This window comes from Castor canadensis, chromosome 15 (genome assembly GCF_047511655.1).
Source record: "Castor canadensis chromosome 15, mCasCan1.hap1v2, whole genome shotgun sequence".
Taxonomy (NCBI): domain Eukaryota; kingdom Metazoa; phylum Chordata; class Mammalia; order Rodentia; family Castoridae; genus Castor; species Castor canadensis.
The window spans coordinates 95,373,755-95,398,397 of NC_133400.1; the positions used below are offsets into that span (position 1 = coordinate 95,373,755).

The window sequence follows — 24,643 nt, forward strand, 5'->3', positions numbered from 1 at the left end:
TTTCACTGTTTCATTGTATTAGGATCCTAGCGGACTTCAGTTACCAATGTACTGAAAGCATATATTGCAGGAGTAATTTGCCAGTTCAGTGTTTCCCATTATATTATATACACTATGTGTGTGCGTGCAGAACTCACACACATATATATACTTATGCAATTTTATTTGTACGAAACTCGAACTGCACAAAACAGTACTTTGCAAGAATCAAAGTTGGGACAAGAAGGTTCAGCTTTGCACTGTATGAAATAATGTCAGAACCACGGATTGATTCACAAGCCTGCTGTGTTCCACACGGGGTCTGGATCACACTTGGGATCCTTTGGAAGAACATGGCAACTGCCCAGCAAGGCTCATCCGTGAATCTAGAGCTAACGGGAGTTAAAAGACCCAATCAGATCAATTTGAGTGTATAATTGCCATGAAGCAAAAATTTTTTTCCTCTTTAAGAAAAAAACCACTGAAAGTCTATTTCAGAATAAATTTCTTTATAGTATGCTTTTTTTTTTTTTTGCTGAATTGGTATTTGACTTTTAATATTAAAATTAGTTTATTCAATGAATCAGTAAACAGGCAGCTTGATTCATCTCTGGGTGATAAAAACATTTTATCATCACCAGGAGTCGCCCCCCCCCCCACCCCAAGCCTTACTTCTCCTAAGGTTTGCAGGTTGATGTGTGTGTTTGTTTTGTCACTGGTATTGATAAACTCTCATTCTACAAGGCCTGCTCGGGCACTCGCTTGTGGAAAATGACCGATTGTCTTTGCTGGTATTGCTGCTTGCGCCTTTTCCTCTTGTCACACTGACACAGCAGTAGCATCTTGAAGGTGGTTCTGAATGTTTTGTTGCACAGGGCATAGCACACGGGGTTCACGGTGCTGTTGATGTAGCACAGCCAGTAGCCCAGATTCCAATAGGTTTTGGGTATGCAGCTGTCGCAAAAGGTGTTCACCAGGACCATGATGTTGTAGGGGGTCCAGGTGATGATGAAAGCAAGCAAGATAGCGCTCAGGGTCTGGGCTGCCTTCTTCTCCTTGATGAGAGACATTCTCTTCCGCTTTGTGATTTGACTTCTGGTCTTCAGAGCAAACCTCTTGGCCAGTGTGGCTTCCTTGAAGGACAGAGGTAGAGTGGCCGTGGTTTTGCCCACTGTGGAGTTGGCATCAGGAGTCTTGGCTGGGTCCACGGCAGACTCTAACTGGATGGGAAGTTTGGAGAAGCTCTTTTGAAAACTGCCACCATCGTCCATGCTCTTCTGGGCCTGCAGCTTATTGGCATTGCTCTCCACATCCACCGTCCCCAGCTCCTCCTCGGCCACCTGCAGGTTGTCTGACGAGGGTAGTTTGGTAGAGTTGAGGATGGTGCTGTGGCCTGGAAGCTTGAGCACAATGGAGTAGATGGCTCTTGTCTCTGAGCCAATGTCCTCCTCATCGGAGGACGCTGAGTTCTCCAGAGAGGCAGCAGCATCATTGTTGTTCCAACTGTCGCTGCTGCTGTGGTCTTGGTCCATCTGCTCAGCGCTGGGCTTCCAGCTCTTGGTGGTGAACCAGAAGTGGCAGCGGCCATACTTCCGCCTGGATGAGCGTTTCACGCTTTGCTGTTGAAGTTCATAGCTGCTGCAGCTTCGAGAACTGCCTGTGGGGTGGACAAAGTTTTCTGCCTCTGCCTCGGTCCCAGAGGCCTGCAGCCCAGCCAGCTCTTTGGTACGCTTTTCAGTTTCCTTATAGATCCTCCAGTATAAAATAGTCATGATGGTGACAGGCATGTAAAAGGCAGCGATTGCCGTGCCGAAGGTGATGGTGGGCTCACTGAGGAACTGGATAAAGCACTCCTCTGAGGGTACAGTTCTCTTCCCCACGAAGTACTGCCAGAACAAGATGGCAGGAGCCCAAAGGATGAAGGAGATGACCCACGCCAGACCAATCATCACACCGGCTCTTTTTGTTGTTCGTTTGGCTCGGTATGTGAGTGGCCTCGTGATAGAAAAGTACCTGTCAAAGCTAATGACCAGGAGGTTCATCACAGAGGCATTGCTGGCCACATAGTCAATGGAAAGCCAGAGGTCACAGGCCAAGTTCCCTAAAGCCCATCGGTTCATGATGATGTAAGTGGTGAACAGATTCATGGAAATGACCCCGATGATTAGGTCAGCACAGGCCAGGCTTAAGAGGAAGTAGTTATTGACCGTCTTTAGTTGCTTGTTGACCTTAAACGCCACTATGACCAGGATGTTACCGATGATGGTCACCAGGGCCAGGATGCCAGTTAGGAGTGCAATGAAGACCACCTGCCAGATGGTGTGACCTCCCAGAGGATCGTTGGTGGTCTTCAGAGAGGAGAGATTCCCAGCTGCTCGAGAAATATTGTAGCTGCCAAATTGAGTGACTGGCCCTGGGGGCAGCCCTGTGTCGGAGGGGCTGTGTATCCAGGAAGAGCTGATGTTCGGAAACAAAGGCAAGGTTGTGCTGTTATTGTTCAAGTTCATTGTGACTCTCTGACATAGTCTGCAGAGAAAAAGAGAGAAAATGGAGTTAGGGAAATTAAGACTTTTTTTTGGGGGGGGAGCGGGTATGTTCTCTGTATCACATACATGGAAGACTTGATGTAGGATGCCATGTGAGGCAGCCAAACGTTATCAAGTTCATTCTCATTTTTTAAGGGTGAAGAGTCCCGGGAAAGCAAAGAATGATTCGCGACAATACAATTAACGAGTAGGCTGGCTTAAACATTGTGCTTTCCGCCGTATTTCTAAATATACTCCTTGTTATGCTGTTATCAAACAAAATGGCACCATTAGTTCTCTTACTTGCTTGTCTTCTTTTAAGAAAGGGAAAATATTCAATGCTTACATAACAATCATTCAGTGTAGTGTCATCATTATGGTACTTGATAAATTAACTTGATTCATTTGCATTTTAAGCACCTGAGCATTTACCTATCTGAAGCTTCAGACATAAGCAACTTGAGTCTCACTGGAATAACAAAACCCAACTGGAAGCATGAGTGAAGAAAATGAGTGTAAATCAAATTATGTTATATTGCCTCTTTAAAGCATGAATTGCAAACACAATGCATTGATTTCTTGAGACATTTGGTAACTTGCTCATTTCATTTGAACTCTCTGAAGAATCTTGTTTTCCCATCATCTCTTTCACTGCAAAGATTCCTGGATGTAGCTAGTTTCCTCCTCCTTTGTTGAGGTCGTCTTGTGTTGTTAACAGTCCTCCTCTTGCCAGCCCAGCCCCGGGGGTTCCCTGCACCTCACACAGACATCTACAGCACTTGCTGAACACAGTCATCAAACCACTTTCTAAGTCTCTGCTCTCATGTCCCATGGGAAGTGATCATAGTCTGTGGCCTTGGTTTCATTTCTTTTGGCATGCTGATTTTATTATAAATATAATGCTTAACAATCCCAATGCTTTTTACACCTGTCTTCTTTCATTTTTTTCCTCTCCTTAATATATGTCACAGTGGATGTCTCTTATTTGTCACTCTGTTGGCTGTTCTTTTGGAAATAACTTGTCACTCATACTCTGTATTTTGGGTTAGGTACTGGACACCTAGGCATGAGTCTTTGACCACAGAAGCAGAGCCACGTCCAGAGGGCCAATCCAAGGAACTGGTACAGATGCTGAAAAGAGACAGAAACTCTTTCATCTTTGGTGTTGCTAGATGCTGGTCACCCTATTGTCACCTTGTGGAAAAACTGAGAAGTTAGAAAACTCAGAAGAAACCCTGCAAGAGGAGACAGAATATCAGGAAACAGAGCATGGGGATGAGTCCTTTAAGAACTGGATTTAAAGGTGGCACATACTTGTAATCCGAGCTACTCAGGAGGTGGAGGCAGGAGGATTGTGAGTTCAAGGCCAGCCTTGGTAAAGTTAGTGAGATGTTGTCTCAAAAACAAAATACAAACAAAAAGGGCTGGCACTATGGCTTAAGCGATAAAGTGCTTATTTAACAAATGTTAGGTCCTGGGTTCAATCCCCAGTACTAAAAAAAAAAAAAGAAAAAGAAAAGAAAAAAACCTGGCTATAGTTATTTCTATGTCAACACAAGTGCATGACCTTGTTAGTTATGTAAGTCAACAAATTCCCTCTTTTGCTGGGGCTAGCTGAGATAGGTTTCAGCTAATAGGTTCCTGACTAACATATTCTGTCCTTATCAGCATGTGTACATCTCAGTGACTCACTGCTAGCTTTAGGCTATTGTATCTGTGCTACAGAATTCAGTAAGTTCCAGCCTCTGGCCTCCATGAACTGCCCCCTAGCTGAGATAGGAGGCATGGGTAAAATATTAAAAAAAAGTCACAGTTACGTAGGTAATAGTAAATTGCTCCCTGTGGATACTCATATTATGTTTGTACAAATTCAATAGCATCTGAATTTGTGCAGTTGATCAATGGTATTGAAGAAGTAAGAATTTTGGAAATGAGCTTAAGGTCAATTATTTTCTTTAATCTACTTCATTCTATGAATCAGTAGAACCCCATAAACTGTAGTATTCCAGGGCAATTATGCTTTGTTGGAGTACAGGAAATAAATGACACTAGAGTTGAGGAAAAGACGCTGACAGGTGAGCCTAGCTTGCTATGACTCACTAAATACCTGTCCTGTTGTGAATGGAATCCAGGGTCTTCTTGACTAGTTGTTAGAAAACCTTCGAATCACAAACTTTCAGATGTGATCCTTGACTTGCATTCTTTGGCAGAGCTCCCACTGGTCACAGTTAGTCTTAGGAGTCAACCTTCATTCAGGATCTAATACCTTCTTGAAAATCTCAGAGGTGTGCCTTTTCTTATTTTTAAAGATGTTTTAGAACCTGTATATTATGAGCTGAACAAACGTTTTAAAACTATGAGAGAGTCACTAAAGGGGAATGGCCTTGTCACCTGTGTACCCACGTGAAACAACACCCAAAGTTCAATAATTGCAATTTCTAATTGCAGCACTTGGGTTTTCTTCTAAGAACCGGATACATGAGAGCAAACAGCAAAAAGGAAGACATGAATCTGGGCAATGAGCATGACATTGAGGAAAACAGAGCCTTTTTGATGACCTGTAACTGTGAGGAGAGAAATGCTTAGGAAATTGGACACTCATCTGGAACAAGACACACTAACAGCACTTCTACTGATAAGTAAAACACTCTCATCACCAGCAATAATTTTTCATTTGAAAGCAGCAAAGCGGAGTTGAAAATCGCTGGTCTTTGGGGTCTGGCTGATTTGGGTTTGAGTTCTGAGTTGGCTCAGGAAGTGTACAAATTGGCAAGGTACCTGATGATTCTGAGGCCACCTTTTTCATCTACAAAACTGGACCACAACCACCCACCCTGTGGGAGCTGGAGATGGTAAGAACATTATGGTGTGGCTGGCTAATACACCAAAGTATTGATGGGCTGGTGACCTCCCTTGTCCCAGTGTCAGCAGCTTATGTCCTCAGAGCTGGGAGAAAGAAACCTGTGTACACTCGATTTCTGATTTTAAAGTAGACTTCAAGTACTCTGGTAGAGATTTGTCTTTAAAGGTAAGGTTTTTAAGCAGTGCAAACATTTAGGACTTAGCATCAAGTAATGATGAAGTGACCTAAGCACAAGGTAAGTAAGAAAGATCTCCTTTCATCCTTCCCAGACTGAATAAACTGTAAAAAGGTGATATGGCAATATTAACGCTGATGAAGTATGCACACCAAGAACCAGCAATTTAACTTTTAGGTATGCATTCTCTAGAAATTAGTGGATGCACACAGGGAAATGTGCACAAGGATGTTCACTAAAGCATTTGTAGGTTAGACAAAAATTAGGAAAATCTAAAAGACTATTAATTTTAGAATGTTCAGACAGAAAAAGGAATACTACATAGCAGATAAAAAATCAACCTGATATATATGTACTAACTTGGAAGTATAAAAAAAATATTGTTGACTATGAAAACAAGTTGTGGGTTGATGAATACAACATGCTATAGCTTTAGGTAACAATAAAAACACAACACTAGTGTGCACCTTATATATGAAAGATGTTTCATATGTCTTACATATTTCCACACTTACATATTTACTGTTATCATAAAAAGGATAGATACACCAAAATCAGATATCAGCAGTGATATTTTTGTGGAAGAAGATAGTTAGGATTGAGTTATGGACAAGAGGAATTTAGGGTAACCTGAAATGTTCCAAATGACAAAATAATCAATGGTTTCCAAATGACAAAATAATCAATGGTTTCCAAAGCCACAGGGGGAGAAGAGATTTAATAGGGGAAGGAAGATATTTGTGTTGCTGGCCAAGAAGGGGCTGGATGTTGCCATCACCCTGGTGTGGCCTTTTTTTTTTGAGGATTGAGGTTTGAAGTCATCCCAGGAAAATAGTTTGAGAGACCCTACCTTGAAAATACCCAACACACACAAAAAAGGGCTGGCACAGTGGCTCAAGTGGTAGGGCGCCCGCCCAGCAAGCATGAGACTCTGAGTTCAAATTCCAGTACCACCAAAAAAAAAAAAAAAAAAACCAGAAAAGAAAAAGAGTATCTCAGTGTAGAGTACTTGCCCAGCATGCAAAGGACCCTGGGTTTCATTCCCAGTAGTTAAAAAAAGGATGCAGTAGAAAATTTGAACATAAATAATTTGGACATATTGAGGTTAAGAGAAATTGAGTGGTAGCTATGAGACATTTGCTCCCTTCCTCCTAGGTATGGAATAAAAGTATTTTTGGTTTATAAATCTAAAACATATAGATAGTGGTTTCAATGTTTTTAAAATGTAAATGTCCAATAAGTACAAAAGTGCATGTGGATATGAAAGTGAATGTGCTGAGAGCAATTGGAACCACCACAAGAAGGTGAGGCGTTTCGATGAGGTTGGAGTCCCAGGGGACAAACTCGTTTCATTGCCTCTCAGCCATATGACAGGAGCTACTCTGGAAAGAGGACCCAATGTTCTCAATTTTTAAGCGCCTTGAACTGATAAAAAAGTGTAAATTACTTTCCCTACTAGAAGTCTAAATTAATTCTACCTCTTTCAATTACTCTTTCTTCTCACATCCAAGGGAAAAACCAAAAATATCTACGCAATTTGCAACCGTGATGTTTAAAAAGACCAACTACCTAGTGCTTCTTCTTGATTTAGAATCCCAAGTCCATCATTTTCAGGGCTTGTTTTGGGTCTGCCTTTGAAAAGAGGGTCTGTTTTTTGTCATAATTCATTACAGCACTCAACAGCTGAAACTACTTTCCCCAGAGCAGTCATGGGCCTGTGGGTGGAAATACCACATCTGGCCACTAGGTGGCAAAGCAGACTCAAAGAGCAGCCTCTGGGCAGGAAGGAGCCACAGCTGTAACCTGTTCCCAAGCCAGGGACTGGGAACTTCAGCTTAGTTCAGCCATGCGGTGGGTGGAGGATATCAAACAGGGTCAACAAAGCTTTGCCATCAAACGTGTCTTTAAAGGGAATCAAACTTGGCATTCATTTCAAGCTGCAAGGAGGGAAGATGTTACCTAATATGGTGCAATTGCTCTTGTTGTGAACAAAACATCCTGAATGCCAAAAGTGGAATAAAACTCCATTTCAAAAGCAGAGGCTTGTTTTTGAAAAGTGATGCACCATGCTGTCATCCTGGTTGCTGCCCTTTGTAAGTTTTGGTTCGATGTGACGACACAATTGTTGGGTGTCTGGCAAAGGTCTCCCTGTGTACGTGTTAACAGCTCTGCTGAAATGAAATGGCTTTATCTTTAAACCAAAGATCTACATTGCACTAATGGCGTTCTGCATTTGCACTTTTTAAACCTAAACTCTGTTGTTACTAGAAATTCAAGAAGCATGGCGTGAGTGGAAACCAAGCCTGAGAGGTTCTTTTCAGACATTAGTAAGAGCCCTTGATGCAGACAGGGGCTAACTCACTGTCTCAGAACATTCTTGTCTGAGAGAAGAGGGAAAACGTGCAGCTGGAATCTGTTTGCACAAACCTTCCTGAGCTAAGAGGCGCTCACCCCAGCCATTTTTTGCTCTAGTTATTTTTCAGCTTGGGTCTTGCTTTTCCCCAGGGCAGCCCTCAGACTATAATCCTCCTACTTATGGGCTTCCCCTATAGGGGCAAGCACCACTACACCTGGCTTGTTTTTGCTGGAGCTGCCTCACATCTTGATCCTCCTTGTGTCTGCCTCCTGAGTAGTTGGGATTACAGATGTGAGGTGGCAGGCCAGCCACTGCTATTTGCTTTTTTAAACTTCTTTTTTATGATTTGCTAGCATATAATAATTACACAGGGGGATACACTGTGATATTTACATATGTACTAGCAATATCTCTTAGTTGAATTTACTCCCTCCATCATTCTCCCTGTTCCTCCCTTGGACTTCATATTAAGTGAAGAAAGCCAAGCTCAAAAAAATCAAAGGTCCCACTGGGCGCCCGTGGCTCATGCTTCTAATCCTAGCTACTTAGGGGGCAGAGATCAGGAGGATTGCAGTTTGAAGCCAGCCTGGCAAATAGTTCATGAGAACCTATCTTGAAAAAACCCGTCACAAAAAAGAGCTAGTGTGGTGGCTCAAGGTGTAGACCCTAAGTTCAAACCCCAGTACGACCAAAAAAAAAATGAAAGGTCACATGTTTTCTCTCATATGTGGAAGCCAGACCTATAAGGTAAATGTGTATATAGAAACATATGTGATCACATATATATACACACATACATATACTCATATGATAGAGAATGAGTAAGTAACGGGGTGAGATGTACGGGACCTGAAGTATTAAGACAAAACCCCCTTGCTTAACATGAAGTCCTCCAGTTCCATCCATTTACCTGAAAACAACATAATTCCATTCTTCTTTGTGGCTGAATAAAACTCCAGTGTGTGTATACACCACATTTTCTTATCTATTCATCCGTTGGGCTATCAATAACTGTATTTGGATTCCTCCTGTCCATTCAGGGACCAACTTTCTATGTTCTGTTTTTATTATTGTAAAGACAAATATCACAATGACCTCAGAGCATCACTGATTCCTTCCCTGCCCTCCCCACTCCTCCCCTCTCCTCCCTTCCCTTCCCCTTCTTTCTCTCTTTTCCTCCCTTCCTTCTTCCCTCCCTCCCTTTCTTCTTTCCTTCCTTCCATTCTCTCTCTTTTGCCTTTCTCTCTCTCTCCTCCTCTCCTTTCCTCTCTTCCCTCCTCTCCCCTCCCCTCTTCCTTTCTGTTTTGAGACATGGTCTCACTATATAGTCATGCTGGCCTCAAACTCAGCTCCTCCTGCCTCTGCCTCCCTAGTGCTGGGATTATAGGTGTGTACCACCACACCTGACTTAGACTGTACATTTTGAACCCTCCATTTCTAACTCTGTGCTTGAAGAAGCCAGGCTTCTCACTATATGACTTGCCCTGTTGACCTTTTAATCCTCATAAATCCATGTGAGACAGAGACTACGTGACTTCTGCTTGAAGCATGAAAAAACTGATGACCAGTAGTTAAAAAATTTGTCCCAGTCCCAGAGCTCACTGTAAACACAGATGCAGGATGCCCCATGAGCAGGCTGGCTCCCAGGCTGTGCCTGATCTCAACCCTAGCAAGCAGATCTGTCATAACAAGCAAAAATTTCAAACAATACCTAATTCACAAAGCAGAGACTCGGCTCTCTTGCTCTTGTCACTCATTCCCATGGCAACAGTTTACTTCATGAGTAAATATTTTTTAGGCAAATGTGTATACTCTTCCAAAATTTGTTCTTGTGCAAAATTATATATGTGTATTTTTAAATCACTTACTGTGTGCCTGGTACTGTTCTTTGTGTGTACACATATTAAGTCATTTAATCATTACCACAATGCTGTGAGCTAATTACTTAACTGTCAAATGAGAACCTGGAAGCACAAAGAGATTCAGTGCTTGGGTCATGGTCACACAGCTCATACGAAGCAGAGTTAAGAGTTGAGCCAAGGCAGGCTGGTCCAAGATTTTGCTTCTAACCACTCACCTTGAATTATGTTCTCTAGCTTATCTGTCTTCTCACCCTCGCACTGAACAATACAGATGGCCTTTGTTACCATTCAGTGCAAATAGATCTTTATATCACACATGCTTTTAAACAAACCCTAAAGCATAAACCGTCCAGGATTCGGTAGTTGGTATATCACGTTCTTGGCTCAAACAGAATTTCCAGGGCAGCAGAGTGCAAGCAGATTGCTGAGAACTCTTTTAATGAAATGGTGCAGAGCTCAGCATCGACCAGGCCAACACAAATCTCCAAGAACTTTCCAAAAATAAAGTAGCTGCTGTCCAGACTAATCCTCACCTCAGCTCTGTGACCACTTTTGTAGGAAGTCAAAGTCCTGTGCCTCAGTGACCAGTGTTGTCACCAGCCTGTCAGCAACTGTCTGGCCCACATCACGCAACTTTGTAGGAAATCGGCTAAATGGGTAATTGGGAAAAGATTCTGATGAGGCTCACAGTGGAGCAGGAACTTAACTTTCCTGTCAAAGCACTAGACTCCAAGGGTATTTGTAGAATTCGATTAAAATGTAAAACATATATTTAAGTCTTTAAATTTGATATACAACTGTAAGAGATGATTATTCTGTTGAAAATACTACTCGTGAAAATAAAACAAGTAGAGAAACTTGCGAGAATCAAACAAAATAATAATAAAATGTATGTTTTGGCACAGCCTGTACAATTAAATATTAGAAAACAAAGATCTTTTGTTTTGAACTTCCTGAAGTCAAGTGGAAGCCAGAGTTCATGTCACTATGAATTCTCACTCTCTGGGATTCTAAAGCAAAGAGGAACAAAGCTGAACCTCTCAAACAGAGCAGTGGGAATTCCTTATTCTGAAACATGAGAGGAATATGATTGAAAAATTTACCAACAGTGTGAGCACAATGCCAATAGATTTATTCAGGCAGAAAAAAGAGGAAGCCATATAGAAGTTTATGAATAAAAACAGACAAAACAACTGCAGTTGAATGTTGAGGCTTGGTGCCTGGATTTATTGTCAGAAGTCCCTTGCAAACTGCACATCCCTTACTCCTAGCTGTGCATAGGAATCTTGGCACAGGAGATCTCCTGCCTTGGTAAGTCTGGAGGTGTAATGTCCCCCCACTGCTTGTAGGCTCTCTGAGAGTTAGGCAGGATGCAGATGGACGTACAGGCAGATGGACATACATAGGTGTGAACTGTCAGTGCGTACCCGAGTTACCAAGTGACATCACTTCTAAGACTCATCTTTCTCTTTCCTGAAATGTGACATGTAAAGCCCATGATTCAGTGACTGAGATGTGAAGTCTCAATCCATTATTAACCATATCTTACTGTCGGTGACAAGACACTGCAGCAGAGTGGCCAATCTTCAAAGGAATTCTTTCTGCAACTGCCAATTCCTAAGTTCAACTACTCTGAAGCTTTACGATGGCAGGTTCAACGTGTCATGTAGTGTTTGGATTGCACCACACCTCAGCGTTTGCTGTGCAGATTGCTGAATTGTTGTACTTCAAGGTATGCATCATGACCCAATGCTATAATCATTAATAATGCCTACCATATATGAGTGGCTACTATGTGTCACTCAATATGTGACATCTAGATTCATAGAGTAACCCTTCTAATAACCCTACAAGGCAGACAGCATTTTCAGTGTTTTATGTACGAGGAAATTGAGGCTCAAAGTGGTTAAGGAACTTGCCTAATGCACATTCAACCAGGTAAGTAGTCGTGTTGTCACATGGACTGTGAGTGTCACACTCTGAAACTCTTCATTAAAACACCTCCTGTCTCGTCACCCTACCCTACAGCGGGGTCTTCTTTAGTCGCAATTAAACATGTCATTACTGTTACTTTCATACACTGCCAGTTCTAGAATCAAAGCAGATTTGATTCCTCTTTATTCTGTGATAGCTGAACCTGAAATGAGTTTTAAGAGAATTGAAGGCTAAAGGCCCTTCCTGAATTTACTTTTTATTTTTAAAATTACAGTTACAAATTAGTACTTAATTGTACTAATCATTGTGATTTTCCATACATGTGGTACACTGATCACGTTCATTCCTTCTTTTACTGAACTCAAATTTATGCTCCTGGAGACAAGCATTGACTTTCTCAGTCTTACCACCATCACTGCTCAATGCTCTCTGGCAAGTCTGTTGTTTAAAATTGCTTACATTTCTGTTGGGGGCAGAGCACAGGCTCAGCCCATTCTAGCCCAGAGCTGAATGGCTGAAACATCACCTCCTTGGACAAGTGAATAGACCAGCTTACAGCCATCAGTTGACTGTAGACATGATAAAGTACCTGCTGTTTTCCACTCTGGCTTAGCCTGGATAAACCAGTGTGCACAAGCCATCATGAGAGGTGAGAACAGAGGAGAACTGAGTCCTCTGCAAAGGCTTTGCCGGATACAGGAAGCAATATTAAGCTCCCTGCATCCTTCTCTGAACTCTTGCGGATTAGCAAGCCTGGGTGTGGAAGCTTTGGATGCACCTTAATTGTTTAGGGAAGCCGAAGACCACAGTACTTAGCTTCTTGGTGAAGACGTAGACTACTGCATCAGAAGCAAGGGAAGGCTACATGATTCTGTTGTATCCAGACATATGACTGTTGGTGTCAGAAAGCATTGCCTTCACTGACCATCAACATCCCCATCTCAAGAATTTCAACTATAAAAACAGGCTCTGAAAGAAAAGACCTTAAATGAAATTTACATTTCAAAAAATTCCTATCAGGGGCACATCCAGACTTTGTGGAGACTGACACTTATATAGTTTTGCTGTCTGTCCCTTTAAAAAAAAAAGAATGCAAAATTATGACTATAAAAAGCCATCTCTCCCCTTCCCCTCAGGAGTCCCTGTCAGGGGTCTTGAAATTTTAGCTTTATTAGCTTCACAATGACTTCTCTCCTGATTTTAACAAAAATCTAGGTGATCTAGTTATAGTTGAGAGACTAAAAGCTTAACAAATTCTATATACAACTAAGAAACTAAAGATATATGCATTCAGAAACTAGAGGTAGTGAAATTCTTTTCACAAACATCTCAACAAACAGATGCTAACAGAACGCTGGTTATTCTGTTGCTGTGAGGAAGGAAATTCAGCTTGCAGGGGTGTAATATATCCCACTGAGCTAGGTTACTGAAGGTTTATTAGCTTTAAAAATTATTTGAGAAACCACTAGTTACCACTGTACACAATCAAATTATCATATTCAAAAAAGATAGAGATAAGAAAAAAGAAAAAAAGAACACTGGGTTTCATTTACTGGCAAACTGATATCAAAACACAGCATGAGGTAAAGGGGCCCATCTGTAATCTCAGGGGACATCAGTGAATTGTGTCACTTAAGTAGTTGTTTAAAGAGGAGAAAGGGACAAATTGGGATAACTAAACAGCACATTTAGGGGGTATGTTAATTTTTCTGAGAATAATAAAGAATAACAAAAAGGCCACTTTGACAAAATCCTATGTCAAAGGATGCTGGGAGGTTGCTGTCTGTGTATTTGGCACAAGGTAGCTCACACAAAGCCAAGTAAAGCTCATTTTTTTTTTACCCAGCTGGAGCACAATTAGCATATGGTGACAATAGGCACCGTATCCAGCTGCAGGCAGGTGTCTGCTGCGAGTCCTGAAGGAATGCAAGCTTTAGCCAACTTAAAATTCTTAATTAGGGATTTGGAAGCCAATGCTGATGAAATTTCCACATATTAGATTTGCAACTATTGCAAGCATGAGCAGATGTATGGAAACCGATAGACCTGCCTACAATTTATTAAAAGAAAACCTCTGACCAGATGTGATGCTATTCATGGCCACTGAAGATAGAAGACACACAGAAAGATTAAGTTCAAGCTGGTTCCAGGAAATATTTAAATAAGATATGATAATGAGACAGAAGAGCTGGCCCTGAGAAAGATGTCTCCATGGAAACGTCTATTTTTTTCTTCCCTATGATATTTTAAATTAGAATACATATCCATCAGGGTTGGAAACCCTCAGTGTGCATACCCAAAAGCAATATCATGGTCTTAACTATTCTGCCTTCCCATGGGGGACTCTTTCTCAGCTGGCCAATCATGGCTCTGGAGTTGTTTTTGTGCTGCCTACCACTGTAATCTCCTCTTTCGTTGCACCAAGATTTGAGTACAGGAGAGAGTGAAATTCAGGGTTCAGACTCTGCCTCAACAAGCATCAGGAATCATTCCCATCTTCCTTGCTTTCTCAAAAATATCACCGCCATGTGACTTACACTGGCTTGGAATAACACCCGTATAAGAAATTAGGGGAGTGGCTTACATGGGACTAAACAGTTAAACAGCAGTACTTGGTCAATCACTTAGAAATGACTACAAGACCATTTAGAAATAACCTTGAGAGCATTTTCTTTTTCATCCCCTGTCACAAGGCAAGTGAAGAATCAGAGAGAGGTTAGTTTCCATTTGACAGATCAGACAAGGACAGCAATTTTAGGGAAATGTTTAAACCTGTGCACTTGGATCAGTTACCTATTTAGCGTAGGGTCAACTTCTACTCTATTAGAATGGACCCTTAGGGTGCTAAGGATTTCCTATGGAGTCTTTAAGGAAAAGTCACTTTAGGTGTTATGTTTAGGGAAGATTAACAGCTTTGTCACTGGGAAGCCCCAGTGGTCTCATTAAAACACAATATATTGTTGGAGTACTTATTGCAGAAAGTCATAATTTGGTATCAAAGTTGTCACCAAGTAAACTTATCTGTTGTTAAAAATACACTGAAGGCTTAAACTTAAAAACATGTAGTGATATTGCTCTCAGGGTACAAGAATGATCCTAAATAAGCAACAATGATCCTTAAATAATCAACAAGCCAACTGATTTAATTAGACTGATACACACTTGACTCATGGATTCCTAGACCAGTGGTTCTCCAAGTGTGGCTCCTGAGCCCCAGCATCTTAGACATACTCTTTAGGCATGCAGATTGGCCTCCTTTCGGCCCTCCTGTATTTGAAAAGCTGAGGGTAGGGACCAGAAATCTGTGTGTTAAGCCTGCCAGATGACTTTGCTGCATGCTGAAAGTTTATATATCAGTGTTTTAGATGACTGTCTTGCGTTTTCTATCCCACTTCTTATAGAATCAAGATGCAATCATAGATGGGTAGCTTGGAGGTAGTTTAGGAATATCAACTATTTTTTATTTCTTCTAGGGTACCTGACTATTACAATTTCTCCAATGCTCTCTAAAAATTATCTTCAGCCATTTATCCTGGTTGCCTCCCCAAATCCAGTTCTTATCAGTCAGATTCTAAATAGGCAGTTGGACTGTTAGGTCCTCGGTGGGAAGAATTTGGAATAAAGCTTGTGTCTTACGGTTGTAAGACATCTGTTGGGGGTTGCACATAGTGTGCTTGTGTTCTGTCAGCCACTTAACAAAAAGGCATCACACATCTTTCTTAAGAATTTGGCCTCTTGAGGTTTTGAGGATATTTTTAAAACATGTTTTGTGAGCTGCTCAAAGAGGCCAGACCTTTAGGGGAAACTCCCATATTAATGCACCTTCAAAGTGTCTTCCTTTTTTTTGTTTCAGCTAAAATATTTGGAGAAGACTGAGCATGCCCAGCGGCATTCCTGTCCGCCATCTTTATGATGTAACTTAGCATGCTCAAAAGTGTTCCTGTCTGCTATTTTAGCCTTCAGAACATGTGCTCCATGATTTTGAGCTAAGCATGCCTAAAAGTGTGTCTGCTATCTTTCCTTCTTGAGTTATGAGCTTAAGCCAAGAATGCTAGGCTATGTTCTTCTTCTCTGAGCATGCTCAGTAATGCCCACCCCTAAAGTTTTTTCCTAGGTGAGTCTGTATAGCCTCCCCAAATAAGACATTCATACTTCCTTTGTTTGAGGCGGGCATTGCTTTGGAAATAACTCCCAGGCTCTCCTTACCTGCTGCAGGCTGTAAATCATTTTCCACTCTTTTATTTTGTTGGCTATGCTTGCTTTTGGCTTGCACACACCAAGATGCAGAACTCATTGCATTCAGTTATATTTTGTTGACGAGAATAATGTTGAAATGCTACTGGTAAGCACTAGTGCTGGTCTTCATCTGCATGAACAGGCAGCACAGTATAGTGAGAGCAACTAAAGAAAATAAGACATTTTAAGATGTCTGTGTCAAACTCTTTTTCTCTCCCTTTCTGATTCATGTACTCATGATGGATGAGCCAAATCAATCTCAAAAGAGGTTTGTTAGCAGGACTAAGAAGCAGTTAGTGCCATCTTTAAGCGTCAGATGGATTCCTTCCCTGTGGCTGCCATAACAAATCACCATAAGCTGGGTGGCCTAAAACAACAGGAATTTATTCTCTTGCAGTTCTGGCAGCCAGAAGTTCAAAATTAAGTGTTGCCAGGGCCACACTTCCTCAGAGAGACTCCATTCCTTGCCTCTTCCAGGGCCACACTCCCTCAGAGAGACTCCATTCCTTGCCTCTTCCACATTAATCCAACCCCTGCCCTGCTGGCCATCCTGCCTTCTCTCTTCTCTGCATGTCGCTGATGAATGAGAACACTTGTCACTGGTTTAAGAACCATGAGAATAATCCAGGATGGTCTCCTCATCTCCAGCTCCATTTAATTATACTTGTAGAGTCTTTTTTTCAAGTAAAGTAATGGTCACAGGTTCAAGGGTGAGTATGTGGACTTATCTTTCTGGGCAGCCATCATCCAATCCATTACAGCTGGCATAAAATGGGCAAAAGTGCCACCCTTTGGAGAACTGAAATTCTATCAAACTGGGACTGTTCTTTCTGCATCTTTTGATAGGATGAAAGTATTTCCTTTAGAAATCTATGCCATTGGCTTCTTTTTCATTGTGAAAATTTTAAGAAGAGAGATGCACTTTCAATAATACTCCAAGAAAGAATAGACTAAAAGTTTACAGGTGGGGATAAATACGTAGATGTCAGAGGTGAAGTGGCAGAGGAGGGGAAGCAGATAGACATTTTCTTCTACCCTCCTTTACTTACATTCTAATTTCTTTAACTTATTCATATGCTCAAATAAAAATTGGTTGTGTATATATTATTTGTTCACAGTAATGGTTGAACACAAACCCAGAAGTAGCCCCTATGGCATGTGTTAAAAAATACATGCCAGTGTTGTGACTTTGGGCAAGTTATTTAATCTCCCTGTGCCTTAGTTTCCTCATTCTGTAAGATGCAGAGCAATAAGAGAGTCTGAGTGTAGGGTTGTGTGGAGGATGCTTGGCACACAGTGAGAGAGTGCTGTTTACTAAATAAATGATGCAAATATGCCAGGCTATATGTGCTCTTGGGATGATCCAGACAAATGAAAGATTGCATTCTGGTAGAAAAGAGAAAACTTCAAAAAAAATGAACATAACTGCTGTGTTGCAAAAGAAATAGACAAGGTGCAGTGTTTGTGGAAGGGTGGATAAATTGGGGGCCCTATTGCAGATAGTACTGGGGGGAGATGATTTTCTAAGTCAAGGACTAATGCATAAAAAGGTGGTGGAGATTCGCCATGGTTAGAGAAATGTATTTTTATAAAATGGATTGTTTCATGTTTTGCAATCACAATTCAAGGGACAGTGACATTCATCCTATTGAGTGAGTGATTAATGCTGACACTTGTGTGTTTCAACAGAACCTAGACTAGAGGAGGTGGAAACAGGCAGAAATTCTCCTGATCATAAAGAAAATGTCCCATGAAGAGAAAAAAACTTGGCTATGTATTTCTGAACCTAGTGGACAAGACAATCCTCCAAATAAACTTGGAGAAGGTGGAGTGGCTCAAATGGTAGAACACCTGCCTAGCAAGCATGAGGCCCTGAGGTCAACCCCCCAGTACCACAAAAAATCAAACAAAACCCAACCCAACCCAACCCAACCCAACCCAACCAAACTAAACCAAATCAAACCAAATCAAACTAAACCAAAATAGATACACACACACATACACACAGACACACACAGACACACACAGACACACACACACACATACACAACCTTGGAGAGAATCCTGAGACATTCTCAGGAATATAAATCACATTGGGGGGTTTCAACTCTCCACAGACTTATTGAAAACCTACTTTACGCTATGCACCTAGTAAGCCCTGTGCTAGACAGGGTTCCTGCCTTCTAGCAGCTCACAGTGTGACAAAACACTATGCACATGGCATTGCAATGGGAAAGATATAGCATTAGAAAGATATGCACATTTCTGGTTATAATTTAGCATATATTAGAATTTCCTGCAAATTTGCCTTCTTAGTACTCCCATGTCAATTAGCATTTGAATCATTCCACCTTCTCCTAGATCTGCATGAAGTGATGCCAAAGACCTTAGGCGAGTTTCTCCACCTCTCTGTGTCCAAATGGAGGTGAAAATAGCCCCTTCCTCACGGTATTAAATGAATTGACAAATGTACAGTAGTTCCTCTGTTTACTTAGGGATTGTTCCAGGACACCCACAGATACCAAAATCTATAGATGCTTAAGTCCCTCATATAAAATACACTTAAATGTATACTTATATAAATATACTTTGTATGATTAAAATATAATGTAGTCACATCTTCACATATACTGCAGATCATCACTGGGTTACTGATAGCTAATATAATGTAGATTCTATGCAATTAGTTGTTATTCTGTATTGTTTAGGGAGAATGACAAGGAAAAGTCTGTTTGGTTTCAGTGTAGACAACATTTAAGGAAAAATTACATTTTTTGAATCTATGACTGGTTGAATGTGCAGGTGTGAAACCAGAATGCAGAAGGCCCACTGGTTTTGAACAGTTTCTGGTATGAAATAAGGACCCAAGAAGTGTTCAGTGATTATTGTTATCATTACTAGTACCACCAGGAAAATACTTAATTCAAAACCAAATAAAACAAAACAACAAATAGCAATCATGTGCAGGCTGGAGCAGCTGTCACTCATTAGCATATAATTTGGGGCAAGTAGTTAGCTGTTCCCTGGAGGTCTTGGTGTTCTCACGGGTACAATGAGGACACTGAAGGAAATGGGTTGTTTTCCAGCTGTAACTTCTTAACTTGGTGTTTCCGAATCTCTGGGTGCATGTCCCCTTCTAGGACTTTTTCTGGTTCTTATGTCTTGCAGGGAAAGAACATAAAATGGTCAGAATCCTGGGACTGGGGGTTGTGCTGACAAGGGTTTCTTCCACAGGTGAAAATTGAGTTTGAACACCTTAGTTATTCAAGGGGAGATGAAGTAGATGGTTGTGTGTGAGTTTCAAGTCAGTAGGTTTGGAAAGAACCCTGGGAAAATTAGGATTAACTCAGGAGATGTGGACTTATCTGATTGATTTAGGACATTGGGAAACAGTGAAAATTTGGTCGAGGTCAGGAAGAGGCAAATAATGCTTAGCTGAATGATAACCTAGGTATATTTGCGGATATAGCCCCAATCTCTTGATTGGTTTGTTTTATTTTTTCTCCATTTCTTTCAGTTCTTTCCTGCACTTTCCCCTTACTTTCTCTCCTTAGGTCTGTTGGTGGCAGCTTTAGCAAGTGGCACCAACTCCCTTCTGATGTAGGAGTGGCATGCTTTTATTCAGCAGTGATGACAGGAGGCAAGTGCTGAATAGCTTACCTCTGCCTTCTCAGCTGACAGACCAGATCCTTCTGTCTCTTCCTCTCAACTCACTGCAATATGCACAAACTGAGAGCAGTAAAACAGATGTTGGAAATTGTCCACTACATTTTCATGGTCCTCAGAAACAGACACAACTCTAAGTATGCCTAGTTGATGTTGCAAACTGGGGATTGGGAGGCATTCATGGAAGCAGAGAGCCCAGACACAAAGCTGTGTGTGAGTGTGGAGGGACAGACAGTTGACTCACCACTACATAAGGCCATTGATAGGGTGAGAAGGCAGGGGTGTGTCTCCCTCCTTGTTTGATTTCAAATCTCCTGGACTTCTGCACTTGGGGCACTACTGGACTGAGGCTGCTTACTCCTGAGGGACACACCAGTGCTCTGTGCCTGGCTCAGTCAGTTCACTGGGGAGCCTAGTTTTCAACTTGATGATTCATGGTTTTCTTGCCTAGGGGACTTTCAGACTGAAAAAAAGGAAACTCGACAGATTTATGTATGTTTTAGCAAACACAAGCAATGCAAAGTTGGTTTCTGTGATGACACGTGGCTATAAACACTGAGTTGATCAAACCTGGAAAGCACAGCCACAGACATAGAGAGGCTGCTCCAGCTGTTTGGCGCCAGTGGTGCATGCCACCAGTGGACCAGCAGCACTTGCATCTGGGAGCTTGCTAGAAATGCACATTCTTGGGCTCCAGATCAGCTGAATCCAAGTTCTGGGGGTGATGCCCAGTAATTGGTGCTAAAGCCAGCCCTTCAGTGATTCAGATGCACATTCAAGTTTGGGGTGAACAGACGGTCCAGTTTCATTCTTTCTGTTATCCCTCCATACCTGTCCCTTTCTACCTAGAATATGCTGCCTTTCCTTCCATGGACATCTGGTCAACCTCAGGAAGCTGTGACTCCCATTCTCACAGGGAAGTGATCTTTTATTATTTGATTCCCCACCTCCCTTAACACCTGGGACCATCTGAGGACAGAAACTGGTCCTGATCACTCACTGCTCTCATGTCTGACAAGCTGCCAGGCACACATTCAGGGGATGATATAAAGCATCAAGGAGAGAGAGGTTTTAGGTATGTACAAATATCTAACAATTAAAAAGATACTTGCATATATATGTATATATATAAAACTATTTGAAAAACTGAAAAGACAGTCATCGTTTAATATTTTCTGTAAAAAGAAATGATGTCTAAATTTCTCCCCTCATGGGAAGAAACATAAAGTAACCAATTGACCCCTGGGTTTGAATTCTCTCATAAAGCTGAGTGGCTTTAGTAAATATAATTTCCTCAGTCTCTTCATCTATGAAATGGAGATATTACCTCTCTGCAGCAGTTTTTTTTTTTTTTTTTTTTTTTGTGGTACTGGGGGTTTGAACCCAGGGCTTGATGCTTTATAAGCAGGTGCTCTACTGCTTAAGCCGCTCTGCCATCCCTGTTTTCATATTGGGTATTTTCAAGAGAGGGTCTCATGAACTATTTGCCCAAGGGCTGGCTTCAAACTATGATCTTCTTGATCTCTGCTTCCTGAGTAGTTGGGATTACCACCAGCGCCTGGCTCTGCAGCAGTTTTGATGGTAAGAAGTAGTATATATCAATATTGGACATGTAGTAAGTGTTAACTAACTAGTATTTTTATTCAACAGTTAGAGTTCATTTGTTATATAGTTGAAAGCATAAAAAGAACTTTATTCTTTTTAAAAACAGGGCTCTGACTACCCTTAAGTCCCCAAATGACTGCAGGATCTCCAACAAAAATGCCTTGATATTTCCAAATGAAAAGCTGTGTGTTATATTCTGCAGGAATGATTAGGATAGAAGCTGTAACTGGAATTTAAACTGCCTGAGTGACTTTTCTAGATTAAAACTGCAAGCCAACACTATGACTTTCAGTGTATGTCTGGGTTTCAGAGAAAGGAGAGAGAGCAATCTCCAGCGATTTTAACTCAAATTTACTTCATTTTCAGTAAACCCTTTCTAATGTAGCGATTTTCCAGACATTTTGCACTTGCTGTCTGTGTTGAAGATACCAACGATGACTCACAGAAGGTGAAAACAAAATGACATTTATGCCTTTTCCTGAGAGTTGTTCAATAAGCAGATGACTTCTTGCAGATGCTCCTGCTTTGTGAAAACTCTTTGGAGAACCAGCAAGCTACGTGAATAAAAGCAAGGGTCCTGAGGTGAATGCTGAGTAAACACGCCAGGGAGCTGACAGCTGGCATAACCAAAAAACTTTAAAAAAATGTAGCATACCCTGAAAGTATAGTAACTGCAACAAGAACTCTCTTCCTGGCTGGTTTTGCTGTTTAATCCTACCTGGATAACACAGGGGACAAACTGACCAGAGCCAGGTGATGGTGATGACTCCCCCAGAGATGCATATTTGGGACTGAACATGGTTGACAGGTCACATGGTGGAGTCCAGTCTCATGCAGAGTGGGGATGGGACCATGAATGTCACATCTTCTCAGATGTAGAGATAAGACAGAGCTGATCTGCAGAAGAGCCTGCAGATCAAGAGACTGTATGACCAAGGCACATTCCAGTTCTGTTCCTTATGACTTTATGATCCCAGTCAGGGCCCTAGAGATGCCTGGCTCTCTTCCAGCCCTGGCCCTGTGTTCCCAGAGCTACCTCACTAACACAACACCGATTCTCATTTTTGCTTACACTACCCCAAGCTGGCTTCTTGAAACTGATACCCACATGAGCAGTAGGTAGTGCTGTGTCAACAATAAATGCATAACAATATTTTAACATTTAGAAACAAGATCAATAGTAAGGATATGTTCTGTGTACATTTAGTCACTGAGCTATGCAGGAAGATTCTTTAAAAGGAAGCTGGTTATTCAAACAATTCCTATCAAAAGCATGAATAATACTAAGATCTGAAGAAGGGCTGAAACTAAACAAATACACCAGTTTTCAGTTTTGAGTAATAAATAAAAGTGGAGTTATTCAGTGTATGACCTAGGGAAAGTTATGGAAACCAGCTTTTTGGTATACCTCTCTCCACAATCCAAGGATTACAATGCAAGAACTGTTCAGGATGCAGGGAACTCTTCTTTGGATATTTCATAAGCCTACCTTCAAGGAAGGGAGTTGGGGTATGGGCTCAGGTGGTGATAAATGCTCTGATTTGGGGATGGGGAACAATTAATTATACATTCCTGCCTTTTAATTTATTTCAATACTGTCTTGCAGAATCAACAGGGGAAACCATGAGAAATATTATATAGAAAAATGGCAATTTCCAGCTAATTGTGACCAATTGCAACCCATCTTCTCCAATACACTAAATCTGACACCAACCTAGGAAGACCAACAATTTGAAGCAAAATGAGGTAAATCAACAATATCCATACAATATCAACTCAAGACAAACTTCACTGTAAATCAGAAGCCCAATTCAGGTTGAGTCTATAGAACACAGCCTTGGTCATGGACCAAATTCAGCATGGGGTCTTATTTGAGAAGGCCTGTGAACTGAGAACAGTTTTTATCTTTTTTAAATGGGTAAGAACAAAATCAAAAGAATGACATTTTATGACACATGTTAAGTATATAAAAGTTCATCTTCACTGTCCATACATTTCCCAGGACACAGCAAGCCTGTTTGTTTGTGTGTTGGCTGTCATTTTTCTTGCTGCAACTAAGCTGAATAGTTGCAGCCAGTACTGAATGATGGCAAAGTCTTAAACAGTTACTCTCTAGACCTTCATAGAGAATGGTTGCCAGCCGCTACTGAAGAATATTGCCCAGTTCTCTTTGTACCATTTATCTATTTTCAGCCTCATTGAGGGCAGGAGTCACTTCTGTAATATTACTGCCCTTACTGCCTCAACAAGTCCACACTTTGAACAAAGGTCGCATGAAAGTATATTTGTCAATGGTTAGCAAAAGGTAGACAGCCACCATCTGAATATTTTGCTGGTCAGACAGATAAAAGATAGACTGACCCTGTTCTTCAATTTGCATTGAACTAAGGACACAATATGCATTAGATAAGTGACGAAGAGTTCAATGAATGCCAAGAGAACCCTTGGAGGAGAGAGGCAGAACCTAATTCTTAGCAGCAGGAGCAATGCACAGAGCTGGAGGAGTGAAGGAGAGTGAGGACTTGAACCCAGGCTGGGAAGCACCAATCCCTGGATCTGAGAGGGAAGGTGGGGATCAGGAGGTGCTTGGCACCTGCAAGCATGCCAGCAGCAAGGGGGCCCTGCATGGGACAACATAAGAAGGACCAGCGAGGAGTGACAGCAAAGGTTCATCCCACCCCGGGTCAGCGTTTTGAGCATCTTCTGAAAACAAGAGAGACCTGCTAGAGGGTTTCCAACTGACAGTGAAGGATGTGAAGTAGCTCCCTCCCCACGGCCATGTGGACTTCTAGCTTTTGCACCATTCCGACATCATCCCTGGATATGTTCAGACACACACATCCCGATTGTACTGGTGGGCAAGTCACAGTTTGCGAAAACAATTTGGGGGATCTCATAGCTACGGGTTTATCCAGCCATTCTTGTTTTGGTGGTGGTGGGTTGGCTCATGAGTTTGTTTGGGAGACAGCCATTTCCTGGTTCTGGATTGTGCATGAAATTTAGGAAGAAACAGAATATGAACTGCAGGGCTGCTCGGCAAAACTTTTAAGCTGAACAAGAGCAACTTTGCTGAAAACACTGTTTTGTGCAGGTGCCTTTGTGCTCAGAGGGATTTGGAGCCTGCTGATTTTTGAGGTCTGTTCATGACATCTATCCCAGCATGGATATTACTTGAAAAAACACACCCATAATGCTAAAAATACCCACCTTCTAGCCTGACTGCAGGCTGTCAGAATGTTATATTCCGATTTTTAGACTTCCTGCTGATATTTGGACATTTTTGCAAGTATGATGTTTACCGTTATTTTGTTTTTCTTTATAAAAGTAGATAGCAGATGAATACAGCTTGAAGAGGGCTGCCTCGGGAAAGGACTTGTGCTAGATCCTGCCATTTCTCAGTTGCTCTGCATAAATTACTTTGCCTTGATTGCTCCTCTGTGA

General features: G+C 41.6%; 1 protein-coding gene across 14 annotated transcripts in view; it reads right to left on the reverse strand.

The window, feature by feature from the left end:
- Positions 1–647: 647 nt before the first annotated feature.
- Chrm3 (cholinergic receptor muscarinic 3) overlaps positions 648–24,643 on the reverse strand; it is a 429,909-nt gene continuing 405,913 nt past the window's right edge. For all 14 annotated transcript variants that reach the window (XM_074056780.1, XM_074056779.1, XM_074056782.1 and 11 more), the window contains one exon: positions 648–2,505. In XM_074056780.1, the coding sequence (XP_073912881.1) occupies positions 717–2,486 (1,770 nt within the window). In that variant the 5' untranslated portion in view covers positions 2,487–2,505 and the 3' untranslated portion in view covers positions 648–716. The remainder of the gene's footprint in view (positions 2,506–24,643) is intronic.